Genomic DNA, 17,400 nt, shown 5'->3' with positions numbered 1-17,400 from the left:
AACCAGAGGCAATTTTGCCCCACTTGGGGCATCTGGCCATACCTGAAAACATTTTTGATTGTCACAACTGGGCAAGAGAGGATGCTAGATATTTGTGATGGGTAGAGGAAAAATGATTCTCAACATCCTACAATAAACAGGACAGCCCCCCCCCTCCCCACAATAAAGAATTATCCAGGGGCACCTAGGTAGCTCAGTGGGTTAGGCGTCTGTCTCTTGATTTCAGTTCAGGTCATGATCTCTCAGTTTGTGAGTTGGAGCCCTGCATCGGGTCCTGTGCTGACAACATGGAGCCTCCTTGGGATTCTCTGTCTCCCTCTCCCTCTGCCCCTCCCCGTTCATGTGCGTGCGCGCGCTCTCTCTCTCTCTCTCTCAAAAATAAATAAACATTAAAGGAAAAAAAAGGAGGTATTCAGCCCAAAACGTCAGTAGTGCTGAGGATGAGCAACACTGCTCTAGAGTCACAAGGAAAAAAAGTAAAGGAAAGGGTCCAGCTGACATAATTGCAGGACACACTGGAATGCTGACAATACAGACACAGCAAAGGAGAACGAGTTATGCCTGGACGAGCTTGCTCGCCACAACCAAAGGGGAGAATACAAAACTGGGCAGAGGGCAAAGGTGATTAATAAAGGTTCCACGTCTAAGGCCATACAAACAGGAACAGATCTGGTCGTCAAGCCAAGACCATCAACTGTGAGGGAAGGGAGAAGACCTGGGCAAAGAGGCTGAGGCAGAGGCCATCAGCACTTCCTGCCACACAGCACCCAATACGCATTTACTGCACAGTTGCTACTAGATGTCAGGAGGGAAACGGCAATAAATAAGTCACAATCCCCGCCTGCGAGAAGGCTGAATTTCAGTGGGGAGAATCAGGGAAGCTGGTAAGTGATTACCATACCAGGGAAATTAAGATACACGCCATAAGAGAAACACACAGGGGTTTGAATACACACATCTTGCAAAACTTTGAGGCAGCCATAAAGAGTAATTTTCTTCACAACCTCTGGCTCTTCCAGTGAAAGAAAAGAATCAGAGGAAAGGAAATCCCCCATCTTTGTCTGCAAGGCTCTGCGTGTCCGGCATAATTAACAAAATTAGCGATATACAATACGTGTTACTCCAAACAGCCCAAATGCCAACACTAGTCTACCAAGGAAAAGGTAGGACTCTTTCTAAGGGCATTCCCTTAGAGCTTTTGCTTTCCACTGAGAGACCCATGAAGAAAATTAGTTCCCATATCCTAGAGTCAATCCTGCACCCCTGACACGCTCTTAGTTATGTTCTGTTTTTTTAAACTTTGGGTGGGTTTTATTTCTCCTGAGATTAGGAAGCCATCCAGAGGACAGCTCTTCAAATATTCCCCTCAGAAGGAGCCTCAGACTCACCATGAGAAAATAGTTAGAGAAATCCCTAATGGTCCAGCCAACATACATTTTTCATAAAGTGATTACCCTCCCGCAGCCTCAGCTTCCTAAGCCTTTCCCCCCTTCTGTAATTGTTTTCCTTGTAGGCCAGGCAACAATTACCACTGCTACAAGACTGAGGAGGTTCACAAGCAATATATTTTACAATACATAAGTGTAGTGTCTCTGATATCTGCTGCTTTTATCACTAATTGCACTATAAAATGCGCTATTAAAACAGGGACAAACAAGACTGTAAAAATCACATAATGGACCATGACCACTTACAAAAGCCATTCATAAATGTTAACTGTACCACTTACTTTTCTTTAATTTTCCAGTCGTATCATGATTTTTACAAATTTTTACTTCTAGGGGATACCAACAAGAAAAAGAATACATTTGAAAATTCCATGACCTACATACTTACCCTTGCATATACTATTTTATAAACTGGCATAGAATTAAAAATTAAATAGAACATCAGACAATGTGCTATGAACACTGAACTCCTAGGGACATCTACGTGATCTCTTGAAAGAAATTATAAGCATGGCAAGTACATTTAAGCTGTGATTTCTATTCAAACTTCACAACACAGGCCGGGAAGCATGAAAGAAAGCGCAGAAGGGTTTCACAATTCTGACCTACGAAACATACAATACAACAAAGCCAATAAAGCATTTATTTCTTGGGGAAAGACAGAGTGATCAAATATGACTGCCAATTACCAGAGGAAATGGGCCACTGGAACCACCTATAGTAATTCCTGTGTCATCAGCACTCAGTGCTAATTCATGGGCAAATTTTCAAGTTTGTAGATGAGCCTTTCAACCTGTTCATTATTTATCTACGTGTCTACCCATTAAAAAAAAAAAAAAATAGCAATCCAGAATGAGAGAGAATGAAAATAACAGCATCTGTGCTACCCACTAACGATTCTAATGAATACTCAGATGCACCCGGGAATTTTAAGTTGTGGCTCAGATGAGATGCTAATACTGTCTCTCAGTTTCATGCAGCCACTACCAGAGACAAGCGAGTTCTAACAGTACCACAGAACATAAACACCACAAACCAAGCAGTGGTTAGCCTCTATAAAACTAAAGACAAATAACCAATTAATGAATTCGGATTATTTGTTCTTCTTTTACGTAGGATCATCTCCTGTTAACTCAAGAAGTAGCTGATGCCTTCATGTGAGTATCAGCAGGGAAGGTGTGATCCAGCTTGGGTCCTGGCCAGCACTGGCGCTTGAACAACCTGGCCCTACCTATTCCCAAGTATCCTCTAAAATCCTTATAATGGGCCAACCTTACTAAAATCAGAGCGTGCTTTTCAAACAAAGGAGCAGCCACAATTAGAAACATCTTAATTGTACCTAAATCATGATTTTTTTTTCTTCCGAGAGGTAAGAGCCAGTGCTCAATCTTTCAACAGGAAGACTGTCAGAAAACCGAAAGCCAGATTACATGATAAAGGTTCGCTCTAATTTCAGAAATGGAAGTCACTTAATTCCGCAGAAATCATTTTAAACTATTTTTAAAATTTTTTTTAACGTTTATTTATTATTGAGAGAGAAAGAGAGCATGAGCATGGGAGGGGCAGAGAGGGAGAGAGACGCAGAATCCAAAGCAGGCTCCAGGCTCTGAGCTGTCAGCGCAGAGCCCGACGCGAGGCTTGAACTCACAGACCATGAGATCATGACCGGAGCCAAAGACAGACGCTCAACCGACTGAGCCACCCGGGCGCCCCTCATTTTAAACTATTTTAAGTGGTGAGAATAACTTCCTTTTTCAAAGTGCCAAATACATGAAGTGTGCTAAAACAAGGCTGGATAGGCCTAAATAAAAACCAGAAGCTTATTTGTCATCCATGTCTTCTCCCCAAAGTTATTGCATAAGACCTGCCAAAACTGTGTTATGAAGTGAAGTTGAATGGGAGTCTACACACACGGGCCCACATACCACACTTACTTTGTCAGATGCCTCGGAAGCCAAGAGGTTAGTTGCAAGAGTCTGGAGCTTATGATGGGCCATGTTTTTAAGAGCAGCAAGACTACGCCGGGTCATAGCCTGCTTGAGGTTGATGGCTGGGTGACTAAGTGAGTCAGCCGCAGCGGGAACTGCTTCATCACAGGCATTCAGTATCTCTACAGCGGTTATCCCCATCACGCAGCGATCCAACGCGCCTGGAAGACATAGACATTCACCATCAGCACACAACACTATAAACGCTTCAAACGGTTTTTTAAGGAAAGAAAATGCATAGACGTTTTCCATGTGGGAATATTTTTATCGGTGCCTCTCAGAAACATTTTCTTGTACTTTCCTCCTCGAGGGACCTTCCACATGGCATTACCGTAACCGTTTCTTCTCCTGTAATGAATGCCCCGACCACCACTTCCCAATATAGTCAAGTTCAGAGCCAATACCTTCAACACCTTCTCCCCAGGCTTTTTCCACGGTCTTCCTGATACTCCACACCATTACTCTACTACAAATACCAATTTCTATGACTTCAGCTTCCTCTAAGCTGTCTATCCATTTTAAACAAAAGAACTAACTTTTGCTATTCTTCTCATGTTTTCTACTTTAATAATTCCTGGAACTTCTCTTTCTCTGGGAAATATCCACAAAACAGGGAAAAACTATGACTTCCCATTTTGTCTGATGTCTTGACTCTTACGGTTCACACCCAATCAAAAGTTCCTCTGTGTGTTTGTGAAAATAACTACTAGTCCAACTTGTAACCACTTCTTCACTTGGCCATTCTTTCCATTCATCTCCATCTATGCACTTTGTGTCTCAGAGCACAACTCCATCCTATAAAGCAGACAGCTCTTCTGTATACCGTTTTGTACAGCACATAGCATCAGGCCAGGCAGACAAGGGTTTCATTGCATGGATTTGTATATAATCTTCTAGAGACTATAATAATGACAGTGAAATGATGATGAAGTTTATTTGGATTCACTGGGCATTCCTCTAGAGTCTTCTAAAAGAGACAAATCAATTTCGAAAAATAACAATAGTGAACACCCAGAAACTTAAATGCCAGCAAAATACAAGATTGCTACTATGTTTTTGAGCTGGTACCCAAACACCCAAACACAGATTCTAGTCCCAGTGTTGAGTATTTATATACATGCCGCTTAAGTTTGCCCCTCCTGGCCTAAAGAGCTTAACTTCTGACTCACTGTCCCCTTTCCATTAGCAGTCCTGGAATTAATTCTTGGTCATTCTAGTATTAACAGAAATCAGTGTTTTACTAGCCAATTCACTGAGCCTTCACCAATACATTTTGAAAGGCAAAGCACAAGAAGGAATTGTCACCTGAAATTTTTTGTCTATGTATGAAACGGAGAGTGTGTATATTCTAACAAGATTCAGAAGTTCAAAAATGCTTGAAAATCACCAGCACATATGATTTTTCCACACACCCCGATCTCTTGGCTGAGTTCCTCTACTCCAGTAAACTGTGTCCTACACTCAACCACAGCCAATGGTCATATTATAATCTTATTACCAATAAATAAATCCCAACGTGATCCCAATTTCAAAAATGCCACTCTCTGATAGTAGCTCCCATTCGTCATTTCAACCCTCTGATCCAATGATTCCTTGTTCAGCACTGATGCCAACAATTCCATTAACCTCGCACACTTGCACTGTCTCTCACTTCTCTCTATCCCGTAAAGTAAAATTCCATCGCCCATCCTCATAACCACAGCTCTGTCCTCATCTTGCCTCCTTGGACTAACTGAGCAAACTCCAACATTGGCTAAATCCAACTTTCCACCTACTCTACACCTGTACAATGACGACAGATATGAATGGAAAACGTGCTGAAAGACTTCCTTGAAATTCACAATCACTGATCTCAAGGGGTTCTCAATAGTGACCACATTTCCACAGATCTTTCATTTTCCCAGTTAATTATTTCAGACCTTTCACTCCTCCCATCTCTAACACTCCATTTCCTGCCCTCGGCTGGGCAAAAAAGTTTTGTTTCCCATTTCATTTACAAAGAAGCAATTACGAATTAAGTTCTACCAGCTCCCACCACCATATCTCCACTCACATTGCACTATAATTGCCACATGAACTATCCAGACTCCTACCTAACACACTTGTAGCTCAAACTCCGTCCCTCTCTTGTCTGCCCATGGACGTCATTTCAGCAATCCTCCCTTTTCCCTTCATCTATTTTCCCCACCTACTAGATCATCCCACCAGCATATAAGCATGCAATTATTTCACCTGTTTAAACACACACACACACACACACACACACGACCCAATACCCTTCTCCAGCTGGTATCCCATTTTTTATAATCATCCTCCAAAGAGCTGTCTATCTTTGCTACCTCCAAAGTTTCCTCCTCCCATTTTCCTTTGAACTTACTCAAATCACATTTCACCCAAAACATGCACACAACCTATTCTCCATGTTGCTACAGCCAATATTCAGTTCTCAGTCTTCATCTGACTATCATTTACTATCAGCAGGTCTTGTTCTTCCTCTCTACTCCTTGAAACACATTTTTTCATTTGGTTTCTAGGCAACAACACTCTTCATTTTCTTCTTCCTCCTGACAAGTCCATTTTAGTCTCCTTTGCTAGTTTCTTCCACATCACAGAAATATATCTAAACCCTGGAGAGACCCAATCATTATCTACCTGAATCCTCTTGGTGATACATCCAGGGTTATGACTGAATATCATCCATATGCTAAGAACTCTCAAATTTACATCAACCACTCTGATATCCCTAACTTGAAGTCTTGACTCATTTATATAATTTACTAATCAACATCTCTACTTGAATGTCTAATATTCAACTTAATATAAAAGTAATTCTTGGTCTTTCCAAAATCTACTCTTGCCATTGTCTTCTCAATGTCTAAAAATGAATTCCATCCTTTTGAGTTGCTCATGATCAAAACCTTGGAATAATCTTTAACTCAACCCATTCTTTTAAGCCCCTCATCCAACTATCAGCAAATCCTGTTAGCTCTCCCTTCAAAATATACCCAGAACCCAACCACTCACCAACTCCACTGCTATCGCTCTGGTGTAACAATCCATCATCTTTTATTGTTTACCGGCAATAGCATACAAGCTAATCTCCCTGCTTCCACCCTTGAACCACCTTCAGGCTATTCTTGAAAAAAGGCAAGAAAATTTAATAGTGAGCACAAAATCTAAATCAATTAAAACCAACTCAGAACTGACACAAATTTTCAAAATAGCAGACAGTAAAAGTTATTGCAATTTGTATTCTAGATGTTCAAAAAGTTTGAACAAAGAGACACGTTAGACAACAAAAGACCAAAATTAAACTTGTAGAGATGAAAACTATACTAGATGGGAATAATGTCAGAGTAGACATTGCAGAAAAAAGACCAATAAACCTGAAGACCTAGAATAGAAACTATAGTAAAATAAAACACAGAGTAAAAATAATTTTAAAAATGAAAAGACAATGTGCAAGCTGTGGGCAATTTCAAGTAGGCTAGTAAACATATAGCTGGAGTCTCTAAAGAGAGGAAAGAGGGAAGGATCGAAAACATATTTGAATAAATAATGGCCAAAAAAGTTTCCAAATCCACTGAAAACCACACACCCACATATCCAAGAAGTATGACAAACGCTCAGCACAAGAAATATGAAGAAAACTATAACCCAACTGCTCAAAATCAATAATAAAGAGAAAAATTTTAAAGCAGTTGGAAAAAAACTGACATAGCACTTATAGAGGAACAAAGTTAAAGGTGACAGCAGATTTCTCATTGGAAATAATGCAAGCAAGAAGGCAGTGGAGTATTAACAGGAAAAACAAAAAACAAAAAAGAGCTGTCAACCTAGAATTCTACAACCAGAAAAAATATCTTAAAAACGAAGATGAAACAAAGAGTTTTTCAGACACACAGAAGCTGGAAGAATTCATCACCCATAGACCTGCACTACAAGGAATAAATATTAGGCAAAAGGAACATGATTCCAGATAGAAACCTAGAGCTACACAAAGCAGCAAAGCACAACAGAATGATAACCACACGGGTAAATATTCAAGACTTTGTTTTTATTATTCAGATTTCCTTAAAAGAGACTATTTAAAGAAATAAGCAAATAGAAATAATATTCCAAATGAGTGAAAACCATAAGCAACAATATATATGATATAAAAGATAGAGTGGTAGACAGTGACCCAATTATACTTGAACAGAATATTCTTCTTTTTCTTTTAATGTTTATTTACTTATTTTGAGAGAGAGAGAGAGCAAGCAGGAAAGGGGCAGACAGAGAGGGAGAGAGACAGAATCCCAAGCAGGCTCCATGCTGCCAGCACAGAGCCCAGTGCAGGCCTTGAACCCACAAACCAAACTGTGAGATCATGACCTGAGCCGAAGCCAAGAGGTGGGCACTTAACCAACTGAGCCACCCAGGAGGCTCTAGAACTATTTTTAAATATAAAGCAACTGGTCTGTGTAAAATAAAGGAGATAAACACAAAGGTAGGAGTGTGCCACATTGTGAAGAACCTTGATTTAAAGGCTACAGGAAATAAATTATATGTTTTGTATTTTTTCATTAAGACAGTGCATGATCCAAGTGTTGTTGTTGTTGTTGTTGTTTTATTTCCTAAGATTTATCGGCCAGCAGAGTACGGGATGGATTAGAAAGTAGAAAAAGAAGACAGGGAAACCAATAAAGCTAGCATATGTGTAACAAAATACGGCCCTAAGTTAGAATAATACAATGGAAACAAAAAAGGGAGCTGACGGGTACCTAATGGGAAGGACTTAGCAATCAAGGACAATTGTCCAGAGGGCTCATGGGGGGGTGGGGGAATGGTAGCAAAAACAGCCATATTTCCACTGTAACAATCTCTTTCTTCAAAATTCCAGAGTACATCATCCAAAGGAAGAAAAGAAACTTTCATTATACTTAGCTTTACCAAGATTTTAGAAAGATACCATTTTTTTCTTAACCATTTCATTCTTTGAGTCTTTGCCTGTCCAGTTGTATCTTTTGTAACAGAATGAAAAACAAAACTGTAGGAGATATAGAAAAGTTGATGGTGCTATGCCACATGTTGTGAAATGTAAAATCTAATCTCTACTGTATTAAATACTGCAGGCAAATAGTCAAAATGTGAAAAAAAAATACTTGCTACCAAACTTTTCTACTAATAACAAAAGATTGGGCTGAAGCACCACCTCCTGATTCTCTTTGGTAATTTTGGTAACAAGACAAAACTATCAATTTAAAGAAATAAAAATATTAAAAGGAAAATATTTATTAAAATTACAGACTAAACTGCATAAATTTATTATAAATCCATTAGAGATACCATAAACTCACCAACAGGCAAATGTTTTGCATAGGAAGTTTACATAACAGAAGTACACATTACCAATGAATTCAAGAAAATTTATGCCATCTTATAATAAAATTGACAATTTTAAGTAAATAAATAAATTTAGTAATTTAAAAACTAGTCTGAAGCAAGAACAGCACATACACTAAGGCTTTACTTGTGTGAAAAATCTGATTCTTTGACACCTATGTTTTTGTTTATCCAAGCTTTACATATGTTTTTCAATAGACACGAATATACATCAGTTCCTAATTCTCTGCTATCTTTTATTAGATAATTAAGTTTTTTTAAGTGATTTTAATGCATATTTGATAAAGTAAATGCAAAAAACAGGAATATTTCAGAAAACTCATAGAGAAAATAAATACAAAGAAAAAAGATAACAGAACAAAGTAAACTGACATGACTCCTAGCTAACTTCTAACATTTGAAAAGCACTGCTGGCATTTGCATCTGAATGAGAACACCAATAACTGTCCCCTCGGAAAGAGGTATATGACGTGAGAATCACTTTTGTCATGTAACAAAGACGATCAAGTGGTAACTGGTAACTGTCAGAGAAGAAGATCTTGTAAAATCAGTCATTACTTACAGCCGCCGCTGCCTCCCAGACAGGACTCTGACCTTCTCAAGGGCCTGTGGGGTTGACATGACACACCCCCTGGGAACACCACATGTGAAGAACGACAGAGTTGGTCCCTGACGCACACAAACAGCTCCAGGCAGAAGCAGCCGCCATCTAGGTCAGTGGGCCACCTTTCCTAAGTTCCTAAGTAGAAGCCAAGAGGTCCAGCTGGCCAAATCTTGTTGCCAGTCATTTGGCTAATTTTCTAACTATCCAGAGATGTGGAAGTAAAATGATTTCGCCAGCCTTCACATCACCATGCCCTGTTATTGCACATAATGAAGACGGCACAAGTAAAGAACAAAAGACTCTGGACGTCTGTCGTTCTAGTGAAATTTTAATTTACTAGCTTCAACTTCATTTCATTAGGAAATAAAATACCAGAAATGAAAAGTACCCATTTGGAGGGAAAAACAACTCAAAGCAAATGCTGCATAGAAGTATAAAGACATTTTTAAAAGGTTTAAAGCTAGAAAGATCAGTAAAATTCAAAACAGCCGACACAAAATTGCACACTACGTACGAGGAGTTTTAGTGTAATATAGCTTCACTGCTAAAAATACATCCTCAAAATGCTAAGAAGAGGGGATAAACTATCTCATCGGAGTTTAAATACATCTCATCCATCAAACCTTGGCCGAATCTGATTTATTTGGCTTCATTTTTTATTTATTTAATAAATAAATAAATTTAATAAATAAATAATGTCAATACCTTCAGGATGTGCCATACTGACTCCCTAGGGACCTTTATATCACTAGCTAAAGCCTGAGCAGCAAGGAGGAAAAAGAAATGTATACCTCCTAATATGGTTAAATCCAAAATAAATTCTGCCTCTTTATCTTTTAAGAATGCCACATTGACTGTTTCCCTAAATCCTCTTGAAGGTAAGATAATTATGAAGTTTCCACATTATATATTGTGTTTAATCTAACGTGGGCTTAATTATACTAAACTGGTTGTAAAAAAAAAACTTCCTCCAGTATACCTATAGTTACGGGCTACCTGTCATCTCTTTCTGGGAAAATTACCGGAAAAGTTACTATGCCTTTCAGTAACATCTTATTTGTAACAAGTATGAAATTAAAGAATCTGAAGAATTTCATACTCGTTACAAATGTATTTAAAATAGCTGATGTATTCAGGTATCAATTATTTAAGTATCTGAAAAATTCAGAAAATTAAATTCTCTTCCTTTATAATAATTTTTAAAAGTCCTATACAAGTTTAACACACTCTTGCATTTGTGCTATATCAATTGTTAATTTAATGTTTATAGTATTTTAAAATAGTATTTTCTGGACATCAATGCTACAAGAACTTAGTCTCTTTAGTATTAATTCTCAAAGTATTTCTGAATGGAGGTAAGATCACATTCCCAAGTTCAACAAAGTAACAAGGAAAGCAGCTTGTTTGTTAAATGACATTAATAGTAAATATAAACACGTGCATGCGCCCACACACAAACCTCAAGTACACAAACATTCATATACACACATTTACATTATGTCTACTATACGCTAGGTAAGTGTTACCTCATTTTATTCTCCCAGAAATACTATAAAATAGGAACTATTATGATCTTCGTTTTACTGAGACAAAAGTCCAGTAAAGTGCAGCAGATCACATTATTAGCAAATGGTCAATCCTAAATTCAAACCAAGCAGTCTGACTCCAAGCCCAACACAAACCCGGCAAACTTCGTTTCTGGGGCAGACAAAACCAGAAAGCATAAAACAGTGCTCCTCAGCAGATAGGATGTAACAAAAAGGAATACAAAGATACAAAGTTACATACGTAGTATGCCAGCAATTCTGTCTCCAAAAATGCACGGAAACAAGGCCAGAAAGAAATGTGCCAAAATGTCAACACTGACCACTCAGCAATGAGATCTGAGCTCATGTATCTTCTTTTCCACTACGTTGGAGTTTTTGATTTTTGACAGAAAGTATGACCCTCTTTTACAATCAGAGAAGAAAGAGAAAGGCAAATGCAAAAGCAAATAAGTCTGACACTCTTCAAGAATGCTCCCTCTTTGCAAGATAGCCTGGGCGCTACACGTAAAGACAAGGACTGTAAATAAAAGACTGCTGAGTACTTGGTACTTGTTACAGAAAGACTCAACAGAACTCCCTACTGCCCCAGTAGGAGCACAAATATGGATACAGCCTACTTTGGCAAAGGTACAAAGAAAGGTGAAGAAAACAAAACCGATTGGTTGAAGTATTATATGGTACACAACTAGGTATATAAAGAAACCTTTAATTACTGATAGCTCATGATTTAAAGTAGCAAAAGTAGAATCAAATGTGTTTTTAAGGCCTACAGCAGTAAGCATTTAGTTACACACTTGAAAATTTCCCAAGGAAAACCGTAAGATTCTGTGTATAAACATCATATATAATTGTGTATACTTGTAAGCTACACATTACTTGTTCTATATTACGCCCCATACATAAAATTTCTGAAACTTGAAATCTTAAGTGAGAGATCTTGAAACGTTCGTTTCAATCACCTCCCATCATGAACAGTTTCATACTGTTTTTCTGCCGTTTCAATAAGAGAATTTTATCTTTTTCCACGGTTTCCGAACTCGATGCAAAAATGGTCCCTTAATCTTGGTCACAATTTACCTCATGAACTGTACAGAAATCACTTATTTACTTGTCTGTATGTCTGTCCTAATCTGTACATCGTCTTCAATTACATTCCTTCAAAGACCAGTGAACTCCTCTGCAAGCATTTGGCACAGCACAACAAGCAAGAGGGCATTTAAACAGTTCCTTGTCGTTGATAATCATGAGAACACTTAGAAAAAGCAGTGACCGGAAGTAAACGGAGCAACTTTTTTTTTTTTTTTTTTTTTTTTTTACATTTCAGGGCTTTTTCCCTCATATAGAAGATTTTTTAATTTACAGGAAATCAAAGACACCCATTGGATTTTCCAGTCTCTCTCTTCACATTTGTGCTTACCAGTGTCCATTTGCCAGACGTACACCGAGCCATCTGAACATCCCACTACTAGGTAATCATCAGAAGGCCTCCACTTGATTACTTGAACGGGGAACAGATGACGAGATGCCAGCATAATGCATTTTTTTTCTCGCAGACTTAGGAGTCCTACTGAGTGGTCACTGGCTACAGAGCAGATACAGTGCTGCACTCTTGCCTAAAAAAGAATATACCTTCATTACACTTAGATTAAATTCAGGATAAAATGATCTTGTCCTCCAAAACTTAAACCAAAAGTAATTACCCATTCACCACCGCTGAAAACCAACCGCAATATTAGGTTGTGTTGAAAAGCGTGTTCCTTCACATTACACAAAAAACACCCAGATCAATCGTGACAACACTTTAAAAAAAAAAGAAAAAATGCTAAATTAATCCTAGATTAAAGATGGGAAGAGATGCCTTGGAAAATCTCCTGTTCAAATGTGAAGATGACCTTAACTAAAATGATTGCTGTGAAGGCGTGGGGAAAGCTGGAAAAAAAATTGATCTGTTATTATGCGTTCTCTTTCCACACTGTGAACTTTCCTTTGTTAGCTGCTGGAGCAGGCTCTCCGCAGTGCTTCTTTCTGCGTGTGACTCTGTCATTTTAGACCCATGTTCTTCCCTGCTCCTTTGCTCGAAAACAATACCCTCCCGGTCCCTCTGCCACAATCATTCCTTTCAAGAGCCACAGATATTTTGTATTTCCCGTACATGGGCTTCGCAGCTTCTGTCTGTAATATCAGCAGGTGCACCACCCCAACTAACACACAATGGCCAATTAAACACTCTGCTGTATATTTTCTGCTCGTCTCTAGTTTTTGCCCTTCAATTCCTTTTAGGACAGAATGGAATATAAAGAGTCAAAAGAAAGACGGCAAAGACTTTCACCAGCAACACAGAACGGAATCCACAACATAGATGATTTAAAATTAAGGCATTTCTATTGTTAAGACAATTTATGAGCTATTTAAAACCTAACCTTTTAGTGATTTATTGGATTATGCTTTCAGTTCACAGAGGTGAAACCATCTGAAAACAGCCACACATCATTGTATATATTGTGGCTAATATTGAGGATGAGAGGCCCACTGTACTACACGTATACATATCATCAATGGGATCCAAAGGAGAAACTTGTCAAACCTAATTGGGTTGGGCTTCGCCTAAACAAACAGACAGTCTGAACTAAATAACAATACAGCACTGAGTGGTGTATCTCACTGAATGGGAAATGCTGACGTTGGGTGGCCAAATGTGTACGGAAAACACAAGTTATGGTTGTTGACTTTATCCACAGAACTTCTAAGAACCTTTAACATTCTGATGTGACCAGAATTATCTCCACAAGGGGAATACAGTGTCACTCACCTCAAAGGTCATTTGACCGCGGCAATCTTTTAAGACTGAATTTAGGAGGAACAACATACTTTGGGAAAATCTGCTGTAACTGGTTCCTTTCATGTTTTGGCAGCTAAGAAACTTAGGCCTGAGTTTTCTACCCATTACAGTGGGGGATGATGGGCACGTACTTCTGCATGTAGACTCAGCCGTCTCAACGTGCTGCTCTCAGTTTCTCATCATCATTTACCTTTATTTTTATCCTACTGAATAATGTTTATGTTTGTAAACAACTTAAAATCAATTTTTGAATGAAGCAGAGCATTCACAAAACAAAGATAGTAAGATTTAACTACTTTGTTCTTAAATTCAGGTATGTTAATCTTTTATTGTTAGCTTTATTTGTACTTTTTGTTGTACAATAATTTAAACACTATACTCAGCATAGCAGGTGTTTACTAATTTAAAAGTTAAAAAATGAAGTTCAGAAAGTGTGTTATAAACCTTTATTAAAACATCATATAGAATTTTCCTAAACAAGCATTTGTTAAACTTACTTATTTTGTGTTCCCTGAGAAGCATTCAACTGAAACATAAAACATGATATCTTTATTTAAAAGACATTAAGGATTGAAGGGCAGTTGATTATGGCACACATAAATTAGCTGTATAATTAAGCAATGAATCAAAATAAAGTAGCAAACTACAAAAAAAAAAAAATCCTTCAAATATGGCGACGTTAGACTAAAACTGGGTAAAAATACATACCGCCAAGCCTTTATTTTCAGTTATTTCAGACCACATAAAATATTTATGAGTTCCACCAGGCATCCAGTGCTAACCAAAGATAATAGTTTAATACAACGGATGCTTTGCATTTCTACAGATCACCATTAGCAACGACTTTGTTTTTATCAAATATATCCATCATTCAACTTACAAAAAGAGACGGATGCGACATTAATGGTCACTACTATTTTGCAACATCAATCTGCCAAAAAGTGGTCATTTTATTTCTCTCATCATAGGAAATAAATGTCTGCGGTGATCTTTTCTTCTATGTGTGATTAACTGAAAAGAATGCCTCCCATACAGTTCTTTTCATCTGTCCGCGTCCTTTAATCAGGCACTGATCTGACACAGTGCTCATAACACCTGTCACTACTTGTGACTCTGCTACTTTGACTCACGAGCTCCTCACCTTTAAAATGAGTGATCGCTTAACCAGTGCTGTATACCTGACCAGCCTACTTGCTGGACCCCAAGTCCACAGTCATCTCATTGGTGTCCATACACACTCTTGTCATTCCATTTCAAAGACTAAGGAAAATGAGGCATGAATTGGGGGTGAAGTCTGTTTAAAAACAGGTGAATCTTCATCAGTGTTCTTTACTATGTTTGGTGTTCCTCGGGTTATGATCTATTCTTGGTAAATCTCAATATCTGAGGGGACACAGAAGTCCTGACAACACTGACCTACACATTCTCTCTGCCAAATGTCTTTTACTGTAGTTTAGAAGCCAGCAGAGAGAAGACGGCAGACATCCTGCAAATAGAAAAGGCTTCCCCGTTCCTACGAGGAACCTGACCTTCAGCACCCACTCCCACGAGAAGTTTCACTGTTAGAACTTTCACCCTCTCCATTTACATGCAGGCAACTTCAACAATTCAAGAAAAGGTAATCCATCCTCAAGAAAAGACCTAAAAGTTCTACGTTATGTTATCAGTCCTGTTCGTAAAAACAATGGACAAAGCAAATACTAAGTAAGAGCAAAGGATCTGTGTCTAAAAAGCAGACTATGTTATTTTCTGGAGGGAAAGTATAACCGTAATTCAAAAAATCCTAGCTTTTCATTTCTGTTTGATGCACTCTCTTCTAAGACATATACTCACATAAATATGCTTTAAAGAATAGTTTTGTTCCTCTTTCAAACAGTGCACTAGATGAAGAAAGTAGGCAAAGGACATACCCCACCCACAAAAAAAACCATGTTTGGCCCAAACAAACAAACAAACAAACAAACAAACAAAATGCTATCCCCATCCCTGTAAATGAAAATAAGCCTGTGAAGAGTTAACTCTAGCTTTACTGTAATAAGCAACAGTCTGGAAATAGCCAAAATAATCAAGACTGAAAACAAAACAAAACAAAAAAATCAATATTGCTAAGCCCAAGAAAGCATAGTTATTAGAGGTACTTAACTCACAAGAAAAGATGGTTCTCTGCTTTTTAAATATGGATTAAAATAAATCTAATTTTTCTTCTTTCAAAAAAAATGCTAGTCCAACTCGTGTGAAAAAAAACTGGCCTAGAGTGGAAATGGCCCAATATAGTAAAACCTCATTAATTTTGATTCTGCTAATTAATTGTGAGTTGATGGTTACCTTCACAGGCTGTGTGAAAACAAATTAATGGTATAAACAAAGCAAATGTCTAACCTATTTAAATGTAAAAGGAAAAAAGACCATTCTCAAGCACCACTTTGGTATTAATTTTAATTCAAACAATGAGCAGAGTAATGATAAATAATTCTCAGCTATCTGTTAAATGAAAGCACTTAAAAGATTTGCTAAAACACAATTAACTTGGTTTCTTCTTATCTGTCCTCAAAATTATTATTAAAGAAGCACTTCTTAAAGAATATATAATAACTCCTACCTCTGATTTAGACCCAGCTTCCCCACAAATGAATTGAATTAGCACAATTCCTTTATTATTAAATTATTAAATTCCAGAGATCTTGGTTACAAAGCATCTACAACACCTACAATGACTGATTCCATAATTTGATTAATTCCATTCTATTTCACTTTGTTCCACTTCAACCTGGAAAAGTCACCTGAACGTGACTTAACATCAAGGACATTTTAAGGGGATAATGTAGAAGACATTTAAATTATGTAATTAAAATAATACAACTAAAAAAATGTGAACCTTATGCATTTAGGCTCCTTTTTTGATCACACACCCATTCATTTAAAAAACTTTGTAATGTATGCCCGTTGTATGTATATTTACAAATTATATACGTACTTCTGTACTAATATACATACCATGTACATTGTAAAACACGCACCAAAAATATGTTTTAAAAGAATGACTCCAAGTTTGAACAAATTGGAGAGGAAAGGAAACACCTTCTTAAATGTCTTGCTAATGTCAGGCAATACCTCAAAGGACAATACATACCTTTACAAAGATTTCACTGTTAATGATTATGGATGTAAATACATATTTTCTGTAATTATAATGGGGGGGGGGGCTGCCCTCCTGCCAGACTGACCAAATGATCACTGCCTTAAACCGAAATGTACCGATGAAAAGATATTTAAGTTTCACTGAGAATATGTTCCATCCTTTGCTCTGCCCATCCTATGGTGGCTCTGTGGTGGCCAGGTGAGGACCCAGACAACAAGCATCCTCGTCCCTTGTGGTGGCGGCTCTGCTCTTCCCCCAGGTGAGATGTGCCCACTGGGTGTGTGAAACACGTGAGACACCGGTGTCCTTCCACCTGGTAATTGTTCATAAGCTCAACTTCTTAGGGTTAAAAAGGGGGCATAAACAAGAGCTTTAATATTTTATTCCCTTACCCCAATTAACTGCCTCACAGTTTACACTTTAGCAGCCACTTCCAAGTGACTTAAAGAG

The 17,400-nt window shown here is 38.0% G+C and overlaps 1 protein-coding gene across 6 annotated transcripts in view; it reads right to left on the bottom strand.

Annotated features, from left to right (window-relative positions):
• WDR7 (WD repeat domain 7) overlaps positions 1-17,400 on the bottom strand; it is a 352,494-nt gene that overhangs the window by 273,913 nt on the left and 61,181 nt on the right. For all 6 annotated transcript variants that reach the window (XM_053205738.1, XM_053205737.1, XM_053205734.1 and 3 more), the window contains 2 exons: positions 12,390-12,585; positions 3,383-3,597 (listed from right to left, as the gene is read on the bottom strand). In XM_053205738.1, the coding sequence (XP_053061713.1) occupies positions 3,383-3,597; positions 12,390-12,585 (411 nt within the window). The remainder of the gene's footprint in view (positions 1-3,382; positions 3,598-12,389; positions 12,586-17,400) is intronic.

The sequence above is a fragment of the Acinonyx jubatus genome, chromosome D3 (assembly GCF_027475565.1).
Source record: "Acinonyx jubatus isolate Ajub_Pintada_27869175 chromosome D3, VMU_Ajub_asm_v1.0, whole genome shotgun sequence".
Taxonomy (NCBI): domain Eukaryota; kingdom Metazoa; phylum Chordata; class Mammalia; order Carnivora; family Felidae; genus Acinonyx; species Acinonyx jubatus.
This window is presented reverse-complemented; position numbering and strand designations above follow the sequence as displayed.